This window comes from Aspergillus pseudonomiae (genome assembly GCF_009193645.1).
Source record: "Aspergillus pseudonomiae strain CBS 119388 unplaced genomic scaffold BDV37scaffold_39, whole genome shotgun sequence".
NCBI lineage: Eukaryota > Fungi > Ascomycota > Eurotiomycetes > Eurotiales > Aspergillaceae > Aspergillus > Aspergillus pseudonomiae.
Window position 1 is genome coordinate 214,185 of NW_022476031.1, and position 15,295 is coordinate 229,479.

A 15,295-nucleotide genomic window follows, 5' to 3' on the forward strand; every position below is an offset into this window, starting at 1 on the left:
AACTTGCAGTACTATATATATAAATGGCTCACATACCGAATAAAGACGTATCTACAACTGCTGCTGTGACACTGCGCATGTTTCCCATGTAATGCTACCCAAACTCCCCAAATGCAACGCAAAAGTAAAACGCCCCGATTTTACTAGAAATGCGAGCCAGTATAATGAGCCATCACATAATCTCACTTGTCCAGATTCTTACTCTTCACCATCCGGCCAAGAAGCTCCTTGCAGTGCTTTTCGCTATAATTCTCCCAGATCTCATATAGAGACACCAGCTCTTGGGTGCATTCAATAACAGCTCGAATATCAACCTCACTCTCGGCAAGCCAGCCAACGAGTTTCTGAATTCGGAGAGGCGGGCCAGCGCCATTCTTATCTCCCAAAGCTGCGAGGATATTCATCCCTCCATCTCGCATCGCTCCGGCCAATGGGGCAGCAGTCCCATGGAAACTCGTCTGGCTCGGTTTGAAGACAACGGCAACAATGATTGCCATGACCGCGATCACATGAGGTGGATATAGTAATGGTAGATCAGTAAGATAGTGATCATTGATTACCGACCATGCCAGAGCTACTTCGTCTGATGTAAGCGATAGCTCCGGTTGGAGCTCAGATAAAGTCCGATATGGATGATGAACGATGAGCTGGGAGTTCATCTCGGATATCAAAGCGAACTCGCATTCACCTAGCTTTGACACGTCCGGGGCAATGAACTCTACTGGCAAGTCAGCGACAAACAAAAAGAAGACTATCATCAAGGCTGTTCGTACCGGGCCAAAAGTTACGGGCCTCTGCGACCACAAACCGGATATGTTGAGGACATTCTTCCATCTTACAAGCGAGATAGAATGCAGTGGTGACCACCAGATACGGATTTGTATGTCTTATCTCGTTCTTAGTATAAAACCGTTTGATGTATACTTGAGCCGTGGCGAGGGCCTGCTGTCTAGTTGACATCCTCTTTCCAAGCTTTATGAGTTCTGTTGAAGTGTTCAGTCTAAAACTCTATTTGAGATCTTTAAAGGTTATCAGATCTCACGTTGACTAAAGTAGATGTTGAGCAGCCTCTGATCCGGCAGAGGAAACTGCGAATGCGCGGGCTTGTCTCTCTCTCTAAAGGACTCTCGAATGTCTGCCAATCTTTCTTTCGTAAACAACCAATGTCGACGTTGAGTCGACGCCCAATAATTGGCAGCCATGACAATGACAAAATGTCAGAAAAAGTTAATTAATAAAGGGTTCGAGGCTTTCAAGCAGTCGTGACTGAAAACGTTGTCATCATGAAGAAGACCCGATGATAATCAGGGATGTATGTGTCATCCAAATATTCGGAGCTCCTGTAACGGCCGAATCAACCCGATTCTATCGGCACAAAGAAACACTATAGACAAGAAACCGCGCGCTAGAGCCACCTAATCCGACTGTTTCCTTAGGTCATCGAAAATATCGCATATGTATACTGATATCATCCACATCAAGACGTCCGAGCAGGTGACCTAATGAATTGCCCAAAGGGGTATAGTAGGGCTGGGCCCTCCAGTCCCGTGAGGCCGGACCGGAGTCGAGGTTTATTCCGGCGTATGTCGTAAGAGAAGCAAATCATCGCGGGTTGATTTCTCACGGCTAGCCGGAGCCCCATCCAGAGAACATACCAATGTATGCGGAACCTCTCCTCTCTTTATAAACCAGCTCCACAGATTCGATGCACAAGCTATTATCGCAGTCTACCCTATTACCACCCTGTTTTGACAGGGACATCTCCGCTCTCAAGTCCTGTGACCCCTCCTTGAAAATAATGTCGGATAGCCGATGATAAATTTACAACCGAAAAATGGCACCCGGCGAATCCAAAGATGAGCGTGACGAAAGAGTCGCGAAACTCTGGCAGAGCTTAGGTGTCCGGCAGAACGGCCGTCTCGATCTCCATGGTTTGAAAAAAGGGCTGAAAAGGATTGATCACCGTGAGCATATCATCCGCCGTGATTTAGTCTCGTGCTTGCTGCGCAGCTGACTGACCCGCCTGCTCTTGATCTGTTACCCCACAGCCCTCAAAAATGCGGACAGCATGCTTCAGAATGTCTTGAAAGCGGTTGACACCAATGGTGACGGGTATATTGATTACTCCGGTAAGATCACACGCAGTGGATCATGACTTGTCTTCCCGTCGCAACTGGCTGGACGCCAGTCTCTTTACCGACCTAATGATCATCAGAATTCCGGACCTTTATCGATCATACCGAACAAGGATTATGGCAGCTTTTCCAGACGATCGATCGTAACCACAATGGTGAAATCGACAAGAACGAACTCAAAGCCGCGTTTTCCAACGCTGACGTGACGGTATCCAGCGCTAAACTGGACGCATTCTTTGCGGACGTGGACACGAACAGTGATGGTGTCATTTCTTATCCGGAGTGGAGGTACGTGCTTCATCGGTCAAGTGAACCTTGGCTATGGCTAATCCCGGTGATATATAGGGATTTCCTTCTCTTCCTGCCTGCCTACTCCAACTTGCGCGCTGTCCTGTCATATTACACGGCCACGGGAAATCTAAACCCGGAAGGAGATGTCCACATCAATGATCTACAGGGTTTAGGTACAGACCACTCGTTTCCTAAGCGTTATATCTTGGCCATAAAGAACCTTTTGTACAATATTCTCCCAGTTCACGCATTGGCAGCCCTCATCCCGTCAGCTTATGCGGAAGTCGGCGGAGCACTCAACTTTGGGGTCGCGCCTGAGAATGATTCTGTATCCTTAGACGGTGACTCCGAATTGGAGTGGCTGACCGTACCCAGGACTGTCGCCATGTGGATGTCCTTCCGATATTATGAACGAAAGTTGACAGAGAACACTCCTCAATTAGGTTACTTCATTGCCGGCGGGATTGCAGGTGCCGTATCAAGGACAGCAACGGCGCCTCTAGATAGACTTAAAGTCTATCTCATTGCCCAGACCGGTGCGAAATCGGCAGCTGTCTGTGCGGCGAAAGATGGTGCTCCGCTTCGGGCGGCAGGGAATGCATCAAAATCCCTTGGGGATGCTATCAAGGAATTGTGGCGTGCTGGAGGCATACGGAGCTTATTTGCAGGTTCGTCGACTGAAGTTTGAAACGCAGACCCGATCTAATGGTCATAGGTAATGGGTTGAATGTGTTGAAGGTCATGCCTGAATCAGCCATTAAATTCGGAGCATATGAGGTTAGCTTGTTGAGCTATTGAAGTGGGTTTCTAGCAGGGCACTAATATATCATAGTCTGCTAAACGCGCGTTCGCTCGTCTTGAAGGTCATGATGACCCTAAACGTCTTGCACCGACGTCGCAGTTCCTGTCTGGAGGGTGTGGTGGAATGGTGGCTCAGTATGTTGTACAGTCTTCTGTGGATGAACTCGTCACCTAACGAAGTGCTAGATGTTTCGTTTATCCCCTTGACACTTTAAAATTGTAAGTCACCTGATGCATCTAGCTTTTGGACATGTTCATCTGAGGCTAATGGATCTTGACAGTCGGATGCAATGTGAGACTGTGGAAGGTGGTCTGAAAGGGAATAAACTCATCGCAGCCACTGCCCGAAAGGTTTTGAACAAGCATGGCATACTCGGCTTCTTTCGCGGCTTGCCTCTTGGTCTTGTTGGCATGTTTCCATATGCCGCCATCGACTTGACGACTTTCGAGTACCTAAAGCGCGGATTACTAGCACGGAAAGCTCGCCTCCATCACTGCCACGAGGATGACGTCCCACTGAACAATTTCACCACGGGAGCCATCGGCGCGATAAGCGGAGGATTCAGCGCTTCTGTTGTTTATCCACTGAACGTCCTCCGAACACGACTACAGGCCCAGGGCACCATTCTCCACCCTGCAACCTATAGTAGCATTGGCGACGTCGCTCGCAAAACTATTCAAACCGAAGGTTTCCGCGGCCTCTACAAGGGGATCACTCCGAACCTTATGAAGGTTGCACCTGCCGTTTCCATCAGCTACGTCGTGTATGAAAACTCGAAACGAATGCTTGGTCTGAGGTAAAGCTAAGAAAAAGACTTTACGGCCTGGGCCCAGCCTAAGAATCAACAGAGGCTCATAACGCTCGGAGTCTTCTCATTGCGGTTGCTATTCGATCCTCCAGCTTATTTTAATTGATATTTCGAACATTTGTCAAGATACCCTTTCAAGCCATTCACTCTACGGCACCCCTATTGCTTTTGGATGGAAATACGATCTCCACCTTTTGCTTACTATTTTTTTCGATAGCGGGGAGGCCTTTGCGTTTCCCAGTTTTGCATAGTCTTCGAACGACCTTGCTATTCTCGTTCCGTTCCTGGCAACGTGAAAATCTACATTCGTGTTCTAGGACACAACATATCGGCCGGACTGCATAATTGAGCTCACTTGCATGGCACGACATCGTGCCACAAAGCATATTCACGGAGTTTTGCTTATATCGTCACTTTGCTTTTCCATTTGTATACCTATTGGATTCCCCGACTGTCCAAATATGGGCGGCCTACTCTATATTTACATATATTTAGACCTGCGAAGGCTTTCGATCCATGCCATTTACCGCAGTGACTTAGAACATATTTTTACTAAAACAAAAGCATAATCATTTTCATTTACAGCTCGTCGGCCATCCAAGAGTTAGTCATCGACATATCGTGCAGAAAGAAATTCCTTCCATTATCCACATTACTTCTTCACGGCAGCAACAGCCCTAACCTCCTCATCCTTCGGCAAGATATCCGGCACCGGGCCAACAGGTGTAATCGCAAACTGGTTAATCTGCGTATGACTCTTCGTATAATGAAACTTGATATGCTCGAATTCTGTCGTCTCCCGGAACGCCGGAATATCCCAATACAAATTCCTCAGCCAGAGATGAATAGCAGGATACCCGGACCTGATATCACGGATATTGCACTTGAAATGCTGCACATACACGGGGTCAAACCGGACGATCGTCGTAAAAAGCCTGATATCCGCTTCAGTGAGCGCTGAACCAAAGAAGTACGGCGAGGCATTGCTCTGAAGGTGTTCTTCGATCTTGTCGAGGGAGGAGAAGAGCGTCGTCACGTTCTTTTGGTAGGCTTCTTGGGTGGTTGCGAAGCCGGACTTGTAGACGCCGTTGTTGACATCATTGTAGATCCATTCATTCGAGGTGTCGATCTGGCTGCGAAGCTTGGTTGGGTAGAGGTCGAGAAGCTTTTGGGAAGAGTTCGAGGGGAGGAGGTCGTCGAATTCGTAGTAGAGCATGCGGATTATCTCGGCACTCTGGAGGAGGGAGATTTGGGTTAATATGGGGTTGTCTGGAGGGTTGGGGAGGTTGAAGTTACCTCGTTGCTTACGATACGTTGTGTCTTTTTGTCGTATAGAACTGGGACGGTGAATCGGCCTGCGTAGTCTGGGTCGTTGGCGAAGTAAATGTCCCGGAGGTGGGTGACATCAGAGTGTAATGGGTCTGGGGTGGTGTTTTCTCCGGGAAGTTTCTCGTCTGAGGTCACGAAGCGCCAGCCTGGAGTCGTTGGTTAGTTCACTCGTTTCTTGCTTATTAGGCTTGGAAGTTCCGGACCTTTCTCGCCCAGGTGCCAGTGCACGGATGTGAAGGAGATAAAATCTTCCAGACCCTTGAGCTTCCGGGTGATCAATGTGCGATGCGCTGGAGATGGTGTTAGCGATTGAAATTGAACCGACAACACAGAAACAAAATAGAATATAAAGGATATTACTCACCCCATGGACAAGCATAGGAGACATAGAGATGATAACGGCCCTTTTCCGGGGGGAATTCCGCGCCTGGCTCTCTAGAGATCCAATTGCGGAAGGCTGAAGTCTGGCGTTTGAACTCGCCCGATTTGTCATTGCGACTGACCCAGTCGGTGATCTTATCGGCATTACCAGTCTGCAGTGATATAATCTCAGTAAGAAACTAAAAGCTAATTCATGAGCAATTGGTATGAACTTACCGACATGCTGCGCGTTGAAGAGGGGAGGAGCTGTGCGGGGCTGACGGAGTTTCTGTAGGATGTGAGGATTCTGGGTTGGGTGATCAACTGCGAGATTTGTTGGGTTCGACGCAGTGCAGAAAAAAGACGAGACATGGGAAGGGGTTGAAGGGAGGGGTGGTGGTGTCAGGAATTAAGTAGCCATCGAGGACCAGAACTATATTGCTGGAGAACCAATGGCGGGGACAGCCTATGACGTTGGTCCCGCTGCTTACGGCGGAATCACATAACACCTGACAAAGCACTCGGCTCCCGTCGGCCAAGACTTCCGACCCCTGGAGCTTACCTGTTGATTAGAAGATGGTTGATTAATCGAACAACCCTCCGAGAAGATCTATATGTTTCTCAAGATTAGATCATCTATCAGGTGTGAAACATGTTCTGTTCTACGCCGCAAAAGCACGAAGGCGAACGTGTGCCGTCTTGAAGAAGGAAAAAGTCATATATCATTGTTTATAAACTTGAGGTACCATATTCTAGCGTTCAGATTTATGTAGATCCGACACATTACTTCCTCAGCTTCACCATCACATAAGGGATCTCGACATCCTCCTCCGTTGTATCCTCAGCTGTGACTTCAAAGATGATGTTCTTTTGATGCTCCGGAACGGGCTTCTTGCTGATATGCTCCACCAATTTGCTCATCCTACGTACCAAGGTTAGTTAATGAATATAGTAGAGGATTTGGGATTAAGAGAATACGTACGTCAATGGGAGACGGTCCTTCACCTTCGAAGGGGGATAGAAACTGGCATACAGCAAGCTCACTCCTGAGCTGACCATGCTGATTTCCAAACCTTTGTCAGAGAAGTGCTTGAGGAAGTCCTGCAAAGGAATATCGTCCACTTCGAAGCGATCCCAGAGTTGATCAATGGTCACTTCACCCTCCTTGCCCTGGTATTTGCCCTTGGGGCTAGGGATGGGTTCACTGAAACCGAAGAACGGAAGTGCAAGATTCACAAAGCCGTTCTTATACTGTTCAATGTCATCCTTGCCGTCGATAATCTTGTAGAACTCCAGGGCAACCAGTCCAGTAACCAGCGCGGTGGTCGTGGCAATAGCAGGAATGATCTTGCCAGCTATAAATTTAGTCTTATGGCGGTCAGCCTGGGGAATTTCATAGTTGTCGGCACGGAGGTTGCTGGCTGCAGTAATGAAGTCAATATGATGGTTGGTATCATCATCCTTTTCAAACTCAACTGGGTCCAAGCGGAATCCAGCAAGTGACTTCGGCGATGGCAGCGAGTCGACCAGACGCTGGATCTCCTCGTTGTCATCGAAAGACGAGCCACCATTCCCAGCGTTCGGGTCGGCCTCGTTCTCATCGGCCTGGATCTTCACACCGGACTTGGGGGAGAATTCAGGGATAATCATATTGTCGACAACCTTGCGATAGTATTCCTTGTCTGCTCCCGGGCTCTTGATCCCATAGTTGAAAGCGTGGAGATTCGCTCCGGCGATGATGAACCCGATGTGAGTGGGGTTCGAGCTATCGAACTTCAAAGGTGTTGGAGCACGCTTGGGGCCGGACCAGAAGGGCTGTCCAGAAGAGGTCGTGGAATCCCGAGGGAAGTTGTACAGTAACTGCTGAATTGCATTGTTGTACTGACCTTCAAACTGATGGCGAGCCCAGGCGATACAATCGTCAAAAGTCAATGGCTTATTGGCCACCAAGAAATCGTGCAGTTGCTCCAGGGTCTGCTTCTCATTGCCAGCCTGTTTAAGCGTCTGCTCAATGTAGTTTGGCTGTGACAGATACATGTTGACAGCCTCAGGGGGGCCAACAAAGTAGGTCTGGAAAAGATCCCTGGCCCAGGCAATGGTGTGTTCGATCCGGTTGGGGAAACTCTTCAGAGTGCACATGGGGAAGGACTTTTCAGGGGGATCCTGGGAGCTGGAGTAGGACTCGGTGATATGTGGAAGGATAACTTGGGTATTGCCCTTGGTGCCAAGAGTGCCACTCTCGAGGAGAGGCTTACGGAAGAAGACACAACGACGATCAACGTAAGTTCTGGCATCAACGTTGTCCAGTGCGTTGGTAACCCCGTCCAATCCTTCCCAGAATTCCTCATTGAAGATGTGCTCAGTGTCTTGTCCGACACGGTCCCGCAATGCGACAATCTTGCCCTCTAGCTCGGGGTTCATGGCCTGAACAGCAGCCGAGGCACACTCACTCTTGAGCTTGCCAACATCCTTACTGCGGAATAGGAACTGGCGGTTGAGGTTGCTCTTCTCGATCTGGTCCATATCGGTAACATAGATTTTGCCCTTAGGGCCAGTTCCCAAACCCATCATGGCCCAGTTCTTGAGGGTTTCACATCCAATTGCACCTGCACCAACAAGGAACTGGGTAGTGTTGGCGATCTTATCCTGGAACTCTTTACCAAAGACAGCAATCTGACCATCATACCGGGTTCCAAGTGGTTTGCAACTCTCTTCAGACCGGGTAGTAGAAGCCGGAAGCGACTCGAGCGAGTCTAGGTAGAGCCATTGCTTAACAGGGCTGAACTTTCCGGAGACAGCCTTGAGGACCTCCTGTGCTGCAACGCCGCCAAAGAAGGCGGCCAAGGGGCTGAGATCACCGCGTGCTTGGTAACTAAGCTCCTTAATGAGCTTCTCATCCAAATCTACCTTCTCTTCCTGGCTCGAGGAGAGGTCGTTAGAGATCTTGAGGACCTCCTGGGCATCACTCTCATTGTGAGGACGAGGAAGCTGGCCATCATGGCCCTCGGCAAATTTGTGAAGCGCCTGGACACCGATGTGTAGTTGTTGCGGCCGGTCAAACTTGGCAAAGTCCGAAATCATAAGCTCAGGCTTTTTGAGCTGTTCCTCCAAGGGTTGATAGTCGACGAACTTGGGCATCTTGACCTGTGTAAAGATACCGCCAGACTGGTACGTCCCAAGACCAGAGACATCACCAATATGGAACGTGTAAGGGCCCTTAACAGTGACCTTGCGAGGGTCAGAGTTATTCAGGCCATCCATGCCCTTCACCTCGGTGAATGTCACATAGTCTCCATCTTCCAAACCGTGTCGGCTCTCATCAAGAGCAGACACTAGACCCTCCTCATCAATGCCGGCCACAATGCCGCTCACAGGCTCTTCACCAGTAGCATCACCAATGGTGAAATTCTTTCCAAAATCGTTAAAGAGGTAACCGAAAAGACCGAAACTGTCGGCAATGGTAAGGTAGATGCCATTCTTGTGGCAGAAGTCCGCAATAGCAAGTTGATCTTTCAGAGGCGTGAGAGTAAGGACCACTGCCTGATAGCGTTTCAGTTGCTCCAGGTCATCTACGAGGTTACCGCCTTCGTGTACCGTGACGGGAACGTATGAATTGAGTTCGGCGACCTTAGGGGCCGTCACTTCGGCACGCGGCTTGCCGACATCTTGAGGTTGAAGGAAGAACTGGGAGGAAAGGTCTGAGATGGCAACGGGCGCGGGATCGTATAGAGTGAGAGATTTCACACCGGCAAGAGCAATGTTCTTAGCTATACAGCTGTTAGAGTCGATCGTACCGCATACAGCTACCGTCGTACATACCGATTTCCACACCAAGGCCCTTCAGTCCGACAACAAGGACATTCGAAGTACCCATGCGCTTCATAGCCTCATGTCCAAGCACATACCTATGGGTAGAAAAGGAAATTAGTCAGTATAAGACCTTGCGAGACGAAATATGCCGCTGGATACCGGAGGCACTCACAGCTGTCGACTGTAGAGAGACTCATCGATCTCCCCCTGCTTAATCTTCTCCACAGTTTCCTGTGGGTTATCAACCTTCATCTCGACGTCCTATATCTTGTCAGCGATGACGGACGAAAAGAAATTTTAGGAATGGATGCTTGATCATGAGGCATACCGTCATGATCTTCTTCTCCGGCCGAGTTGGGGATTTCTCGGTAGACGCTCTTCGCTTTCCCAGCTTCGCAGCGTCGCGAACGGGAATTTCGGAGGTAATTGTGGCGATCTGTGAGCCGAAAGCCTTGCCTTCAAGCAAGACTTTCCAACAGTGATTTGACTCGAATCTACAGCTCCCGGCGCGGGCTTAGGAGGGGTAGCGGTCAAAGTACCGGGGGTAGAGCGGCGGTGATTATTCTCACTCTAAAGTATTGTACAGAAGCCTCCTATGAGAGATGGAGGAAATGAAAGAAAATGTTGAGATGCGAGACTGAAAAACAAACTGACAGAACGACAGAGAAAGATGGGGAAAAGAGACAACGTTGTTACGATGGAAACGTCTCCTCCAGCGACGTAAGAGGGACAAGCTGTCGGTGGCTGACTCAGCATTGGTACGCGGTGATTGGTCATTGCCCCGCGAGCGGAAGATGACCGCCAGATTGCCAATGAACTACGAAATACACCTAGTATGAGAGCTCGATTGAGGGCGGTGACGGAAATAATAATGACAGGTACAATGGGTAAGATCTGAAGGTAACCTAGAGCTCAAATAGCCAATACTGATTTGCAACCATAGGTCCCACCCTCTAGAACAATCCCTGCCTCCCTCCATTAGCTACATACCCACGGAGATACTCTGCAACTCCGCATCACGCGACGCGCCGCAATATCGGGCTGAACGAAGGCAGCACCCTCGACAGCTATTGACTGTCGGCCACTGTACATGTGTCGGTACGAGCTTCTTGGACGCGGACTTTTATCCTGGCAGCGTAAAAGGTCCAGCGCGGACAAAGACAGCGCTTTAAGGTAGGCTGGCCTGGCAATAGTGCTAGCTCCCTTGTCACGCATATATCTCAACGGTTTTTGTAGAGAACTCCAAACAGAATGCTCCACGAAATCCTTCTCTCCCTCTCCGGCCAACCGTCACCACTTTTCGAAACCCATGCCGAAGAAGATGCGGTCTCTGAGGATGCGGTCTCTGAGGATGCGTTTCCTCTCTTGTCACCTCCGGAGAAAGCCCTCCTCGCCTCCCTTGCCCGTTTGAGCCGACTTCATGCTAAACTGCGAGCTCATACAGCTCTGATTTCTGCCTCACACCATTCTGTCATATGCCGAGCTGCTTCAACTGCAATCAATACACAACATCTTGGGGATTTCCAACGAAAGGTACTTGAAGTAGAAAAATCAATTCTGGTGGAAGATAGCGAGTATGTTGGTGGTTACGGAATCGTGCCGCTGTCAACGATGGTCGGCGAATTCTCTCCCTGGACCCGACGGCTTGAATGGCTCTGGGATATTGCCCAATTTATTCTTCCTTATCACAAGAAAGCCAGCAATCAGATTTGCACGGGCGCAGCACTGATCGATTATCTTCGGGCGGAATCGCAAACCGGATATATTGACATTGGTGAGATGGCGCTACACCTAATCAGCGCAGCTGAAACAGCTTGGATGAGGCAGCTGTCGACGTGGCTACTATATGGGAACCTTCCTGTGCTAGGCAAGGATGACTTCTTCATTCAAGAGGATAGCATAACTGAGAGCAATCGTGCCCCTGCGGTGGCACACTTTGTTCTACGAACAAACTTGCAACCAAAATTTGTCTCCCCTGACACAGCTTTATCTATCCTGTTTATTGGGAAAACATTAAACCTTATCAGGGCAAAGCGCAGTGGCTCTACAACAGGTCCTCCAACAGGTCTTTTAACTACGCCCGTCACTCTACACGGGGAACATATCGAGCACTTTGCTACACTGACATCACCCATATCGACCGCCAAACTATCCAATAGCATAAATTCCATTCGGCTATCATTATCGCAAAGCACACTCTCTAAACTGCTACCGCTCCCTAAGATCCTCGAGATACTGGCTGTCCTTCATGATTTCTTGTTGCTGAGACGTGGCGAGTTTGCGTCGGCGCTTGTATCACATGCTGATGCTCGTCTACTTGAAAGACATCGACGACCGGGAACTTTGGCTTCCAGAGGCAAAATTTCCGAGGGCCTCCAAGGGCTTTCCATCAAAGAGGGCGATGTTGCGAATGCTTTGTCGCAAGCGTTGGCTGAGCTGTATGCGTTGCAAAACGAGGAAGATCCTGTAGATGATGAGCTTGATCTTGCGAGAAGCCTTCTACAGCTATCAATGAATGATAAAAGAAAAGGCCACTCAGTCGCGGCGACGCCTTCAGCGAGTGGGCCTGACTACGTAGCGAACATCTCAGATATCCCTTTCGACGACCTCCTGTTCCCATCTCCAACGGCTCTCTCAGCACAAGTGCACCCACCTTTGGATCTATTTCTCTCGGCTTCAGACGTTTTAATATATTCAAAAATTCACTCCTATCTTCTGGGTATTCGACGAGCGCAACTACACTTGGGGGACCTTTGGAAACACACATTCCTGCGAAAGATTCACCCTTCCCCATTGGGCCCACCCAGGAGCAACTCCCAGTTTGGCCAGAACAAGCTCAGAGCGGGGAGGCAAAGAGACAACACCCGAACCCGTCAGATGAGACCTGTCTGGGCTACGTGCAGTGCCTCCCTCTTTGTATTATCAGAAGTAGGCAGCTTTTTTCAAGGAGAGGTTATCAATGGCTCTTGGCAGCACTTCCGTGAATGGATTGGAGGTGCTCCAACTTCGTCCACGAATTCCCGACCTGGAACTTCGTCATCGTCAAAAAGCAAACCAAACTATAACAGCATGGCCTCTGAGGAAACGTCTGAAGCTGACTTGGACCGATCGACTCAGTTACCAAGGACACAGCATGATCCCGAAACATTGACGGTCGCACATCGTCGATACCTCTTCACCATGGTTCAGGCACTCTTTTTGACCGAAAGACCATTCACAAAAGCCCTTCGGTTCCTACTTACCAGTGTCGACCATTTTATCGCGCTTGTGGTCCGTCTCGAAAGCATTCAGCGCAATATGGACTTGGAGACAGACGAAGGTGTCGTTGACTCCTTGGTCGATTACGCTGGGGAAGAGAAGGAAGTATGGCAAGCGCTCAGTGCAGCGCGAGGCGAAGTTGAGACGGGAATCAAGATTCTTGTAGCACGGTTGAAAGACATTGACGATAGCCGGTCTGGGGAAGGACGAACCATGTTTGATATGTCGAAAAACCCACGTGAGAACTGGTCAATGTACCAGCAGAATGCCATGGGTACTGAGGCCAACATGGGTCACTATGTGCCCAGGAAAGCGGCCGGGGTGGACCGACTGCTAATGAAGTTAGACTTCGGGAACGCAAATGGAAGCATTGGGCCCGCAGCGTTTGTATCAGGTGGATATGCCAACGCGGGATACTAGGAAGTCCAATTCCCAAGAAACGAGTTACGAGTATGGTCATGTAATGTATTCTTAGCATAAAATTAGGAATCTACTATTGTCATGGGGCAATATGACTGCCTAACCCCTCCACCGTCCCCCGGGAGGGACTCCTAACTTACGGAGAAGGGTCCGGGGAAATTACTGCCTAAGCGGTCCCTAACCTTTATTAAGTTAGAGGGCTCGGAGGCTAGGACAACATCGGCGTCACTGTTCGTACTAGACTGCCACATACCATTGCATATGGTAGGTGGCCATGACTTCCCTGTGAGAACGAACGTCTACTAATGAGAGTTATAGTCATTGAAAGAGACAATGAGAGAGAGAGAGGTGAGAGCGCGACTCTCCGTGTTAACACCTTTTAGGTCTTGTGGTTATGCTTTGCCTCAGGTTCTGTTTGTTGAACTTAACCTTCATTGAAGGGCTCCGACTAGACGGGATTTGGTTAGCCCCTGCAGGCTTGACACCTGCCGGATCTGATCAGAAGCTTCATATTTATTTTTACTTTCTCCGTCTCTGCAAGCCATTGAGGCTCAAATTGGGAATGAGAACCAAATGTCTTACTGCTATACCTTTTCAAAGCCAATTGACTTTCTCTGATCAAAACTAACTAGGCTTGTCCATGTGGCTGGATAATGGTGTGATTATACAAAGTACAACACAATCCCCTCTGAAACCACCTGGGGTAAAGTCTGAACAGCAAAGAAGCCTATAAGAAGCAGCACTTTGGCGCCAAACAAACTGAAAGATCCCCTAGACTTTGAAAGAAGCATTGTGAAACCAGGAGTGTTACCGCATAGTCCCATTACAAGCAACCCTATCGGCCTGGGGCAGTGTCGGCGGCCAAAAAAGCGACCACTGTCCAATGATCAATACCTAATCTCTTGCGGATACCTCCTCAATGCATACCGCCCGACATACAGATTATTATACGGCGTTATGTGAGCACTAGCGAAAAAATCTGAAGGCACACATGATTCAGGGTTCTTTCACGGAATACCCAAATAGGTAACCGAGATGATTGGGCCCTAGCTCCAGCCACAGGGGGAGCTTAATTTATCGGGATCTCAACAGCCAGTCTATTTTAATTTGATCCTTATTCTCCGACCGACTAGGGGATGATCTACCCTTTCTTTGTATATGAATTTTTATGCTTGGCCCCTGTGCCCCGCTTGACCATGAGCGGCTTGCCGATGAGACCCCTAAATTGGTGTAAGGGGGATCTTGCCCCGGCCAGGAGGGTGGATCTGGCCTAAGAGGCAGGTTACTCGAAGAATCTTGGGTTCCTGTGGATGGAATGCTCCGAACTAAAAGATTGTCTACGTACCTATGCTATCAACTCAGGCATGGTTGTCTCGGATTATCAATTTTTGGAAGCTTCATGCACTAAGCAGCAAAAGTACTGTCGCCGATCCTTAGTGACCTAGCAAAAGGGAGTGTTACTAGAATATTATTGGGAGAAGGGGGCAAAAAAGGAAAAAAGAAAAAAGAAAATAATACCAAGAAGGTATGGGTTACCAAATCAACCGGGAGTTGGTTTCCAGGCCACCGACGTTTGGAACTTTTGATATGGTCTTGTGGAGCAATGTTGCTATAAACATGCAAAGTGTGGGGAAGAAACAACATGGGCAAGAAAAACTCTGGACGGATGAATGACCCAAAGACTGGGACTGATACTGCAAGGATCGTCCGATACTGACTGTCTAGAACCATGAAAGAAGCAATGGATACCCTAATCAGGGTTATCTTGCTGCGGGAAGGCACTTGGGTCCGTAACTCACTGTGAGGGCGGATTACACCACCACTTGCGATGCCGAGGCTGCTATTGGAGGATTGCCTTCCGCAAAAGAAGGGAAAGCCGGGGTAACCGTCACTTCCCCGGTACTGGCTGGGAAAGACACCCATCGTGAGCTCATCGCAATACAACCCAAGCCAAAAAAAAAAAAATTCTCAATTGAAGCATGATTCTCTCGGAATTGATTATATCGATTCAACTACATACAATTGACATCACAGTTTGCCTCCTTTTTTCAGTTATTTTTATCTTCCTTGTTGCCCCCTTTT

General features: G+C 48.9%; 6 protein-coding genes across 6 annotated transcripts; 2 read left to right on the forward strand and 4 right to left on the reverse strand.

The window, feature by feature from the left end:
• Positions 1–182: 182 nt before the first annotated feature.
• Positions 183–1,202, reverse strand: ssn8 (cyclin-dependent protein serine/threonine kinase regulator SSN8; the record flags this gene model as incomplete). Its single annotated transcript, XM_032087358.1, has 3 exons — positions 183–718; positions 774–983; positions 1,043–1,202. The coding sequence occupies 3 exons, from the start codon at positions 1,200–1,202 to the stop codon at positions 183–185; spliced, it is 906 nt and encodes a 301-aa protein (XP_031940820.1).
• Positions 1,203–1,834: 632 nt separating this feature from the next.
• On the forward strand, positions 1,835–4,028 carry BDV37DRAFT_272098 (calcium-binding mitochondrial carrier protein; the record flags this gene model as incomplete). The annotated part of the gene is made up of 7 exons (XM_032084816.1): positions 1,835–1,964; positions 2,216–2,423; positions 2,481–3,094; positions 3,142–3,203; positions 3,259–3,362; positions 3,414–3,446; positions 3,509–4,028. 7 exons carry the CDS (start codon positions 1,835–1,837, stop codon positions 4,026–4,028), a joined length of 1,671 nt encoding a protein of 556 aa, XP_031940821.1.
• Positions 4,029–4,555: 527 nt separating this feature from the next.
• BDV37DRAFT_136007 (glutathione S-transferase family protein) lies at positions 4,556–6,416 on the reverse strand. Its single transcript, XM_032078777.1, has 5 exons — positions 5,963–6,416; positions 5,730–5,898; positions 5,569–5,655; positions 5,333–5,511; positions 4,556–5,270 (listed from the first exon to the last, which is right to left on the reverse strand). Exons 1-5 carry the CDS (start codon positions 6,095–6,097, stop codon positions 4,689–4,691), a joined length of 1,152 nt encoding a protein of 383 aa, XP_031940822.1. The 5' UTR covers positions 6,098–6,416; the 3' UTR covers positions 4,556–4,688.
• An 8-nt stretch (positions 6,417–6,424) lies between these two features.
• Positions 6,425–10,200, reverse strand: ubaA (E1 ubiquitin-activating protein ubaA). The gene is made up of 4 exons (XM_032082167.1): positions 9,708–10,200; positions 9,545–9,630; positions 6,708–9,492; positions 6,425–6,647 (listed from the first exon to the last, which is right to left on the reverse strand). The coding sequence occupies exons 1-4, from the start codon at positions 9,785–9,787 to the stop codon at positions 6,509–6,511; spliced, it is 3,090 nt and encodes a 1,029-aa protein (XP_031940823.1). The 5' UTR covers positions 9,788–10,200; the 3' UTR covers positions 6,425–6,508.
• Positions 10,201–10,478: 278 nt separating this feature from the next.
• BDV37DRAFT_136201 (putative gamma-tubulin complex component GCP4) lies at positions 10,479–13,410 on the forward strand. Its single transcript, XM_032078781.1, has 2 exons — positions 10,479–10,708; positions 10,772–13,410. Exon 2 carries the CDS (start codon positions 10,787–10,789, stop codon positions 13,211–13,213), a length of 2,427 nt encoding a protein of 808 aa, XP_031940824.1. The 5' UTR covers positions 10,479–10,708; positions 10,772–10,786; the 3' UTR covers positions 13,214–13,410.
• An 865-nt stretch (positions 13,411–14,275) lies between these two features.
• BDV37DRAFT_250243 (uncharacterized protein) lies at positions 14,276–15,209 on the reverse strand. Its single transcript, XM_032082168.1, has one exon. The coding sequence runs from the start codon at positions 15,134–15,136 to the stop codon at positions 14,618–14,620; it is 519 nt and encodes a 172-aa protein (XP_031940825.1). The 5' UTR covers positions 15,137–15,209; the 3' UTR covers positions 14,276–14,617.
• Positions 15,210–15,295: the final 86 nt, after the last annotated feature.

Excerpts from the sequence above, each read along its gene's own strand:
- BDV37DRAFT_136007 (XM_032078777.1), bottom strand. The coding sequence starts at position 6,097 with ATGTCTCGTCTTTTTTCTGCACTGCGTCGAACCCAACAAATCTCGCAG. Across the intron at positions 5,899-5,962 it reads CTTCAACGCGCAGCATGTCG|ACTGGTAATGCCGATAAGAT; the intron begins GTAAGTTCATAC and ends ATATCACTGCAG. Across the intron at positions 5,271-5,332 it reads AACGTATCGTAAGCAACGAG|AGTGCCGAGATAATCCGCAT; the intron begins GTAACTTCAACC and ends TCCCTCCTCCAG.
- ubaA (XM_032082167.1), bottom strand. The coding sequence starts at position 9,787 with ATGAAGGTTGATAACCCACAGGAAACTGTGGAGAAGATTAAGCAGGGG. Across the intron at positions 9,631-9,707 it reads TCTCTCTACAGTCGACAGCT|GTATGTGCTTGGACATGAGG; the intron begins GTGAGTGCCTCC and ends TTCTACCCATAG. Across the intron at positions 6,648-6,707 it reads AAGGACCGTCTCCCATTGAC|GATGAGCAAATTGGTGGAGC; the intron begins GTACGTATTCTC and ends CTTGGTACGTAG.
- BDV37DRAFT_136201 (XM_032078781.1), top strand. The coding sequence starts at position 10,787 with ATGCTCCACGAAATCCTTCTCTCCCTCTCCGGCCAACCGTCACCACTT.
- BDV37DRAFT_250243 (XM_032082168.1), bottom strand. The coding sequence starts at position 15,136 with ATGGGTGTCTTTCCCAGCCAGTACCGGGGAAGTGACGGTTACCCCGGC.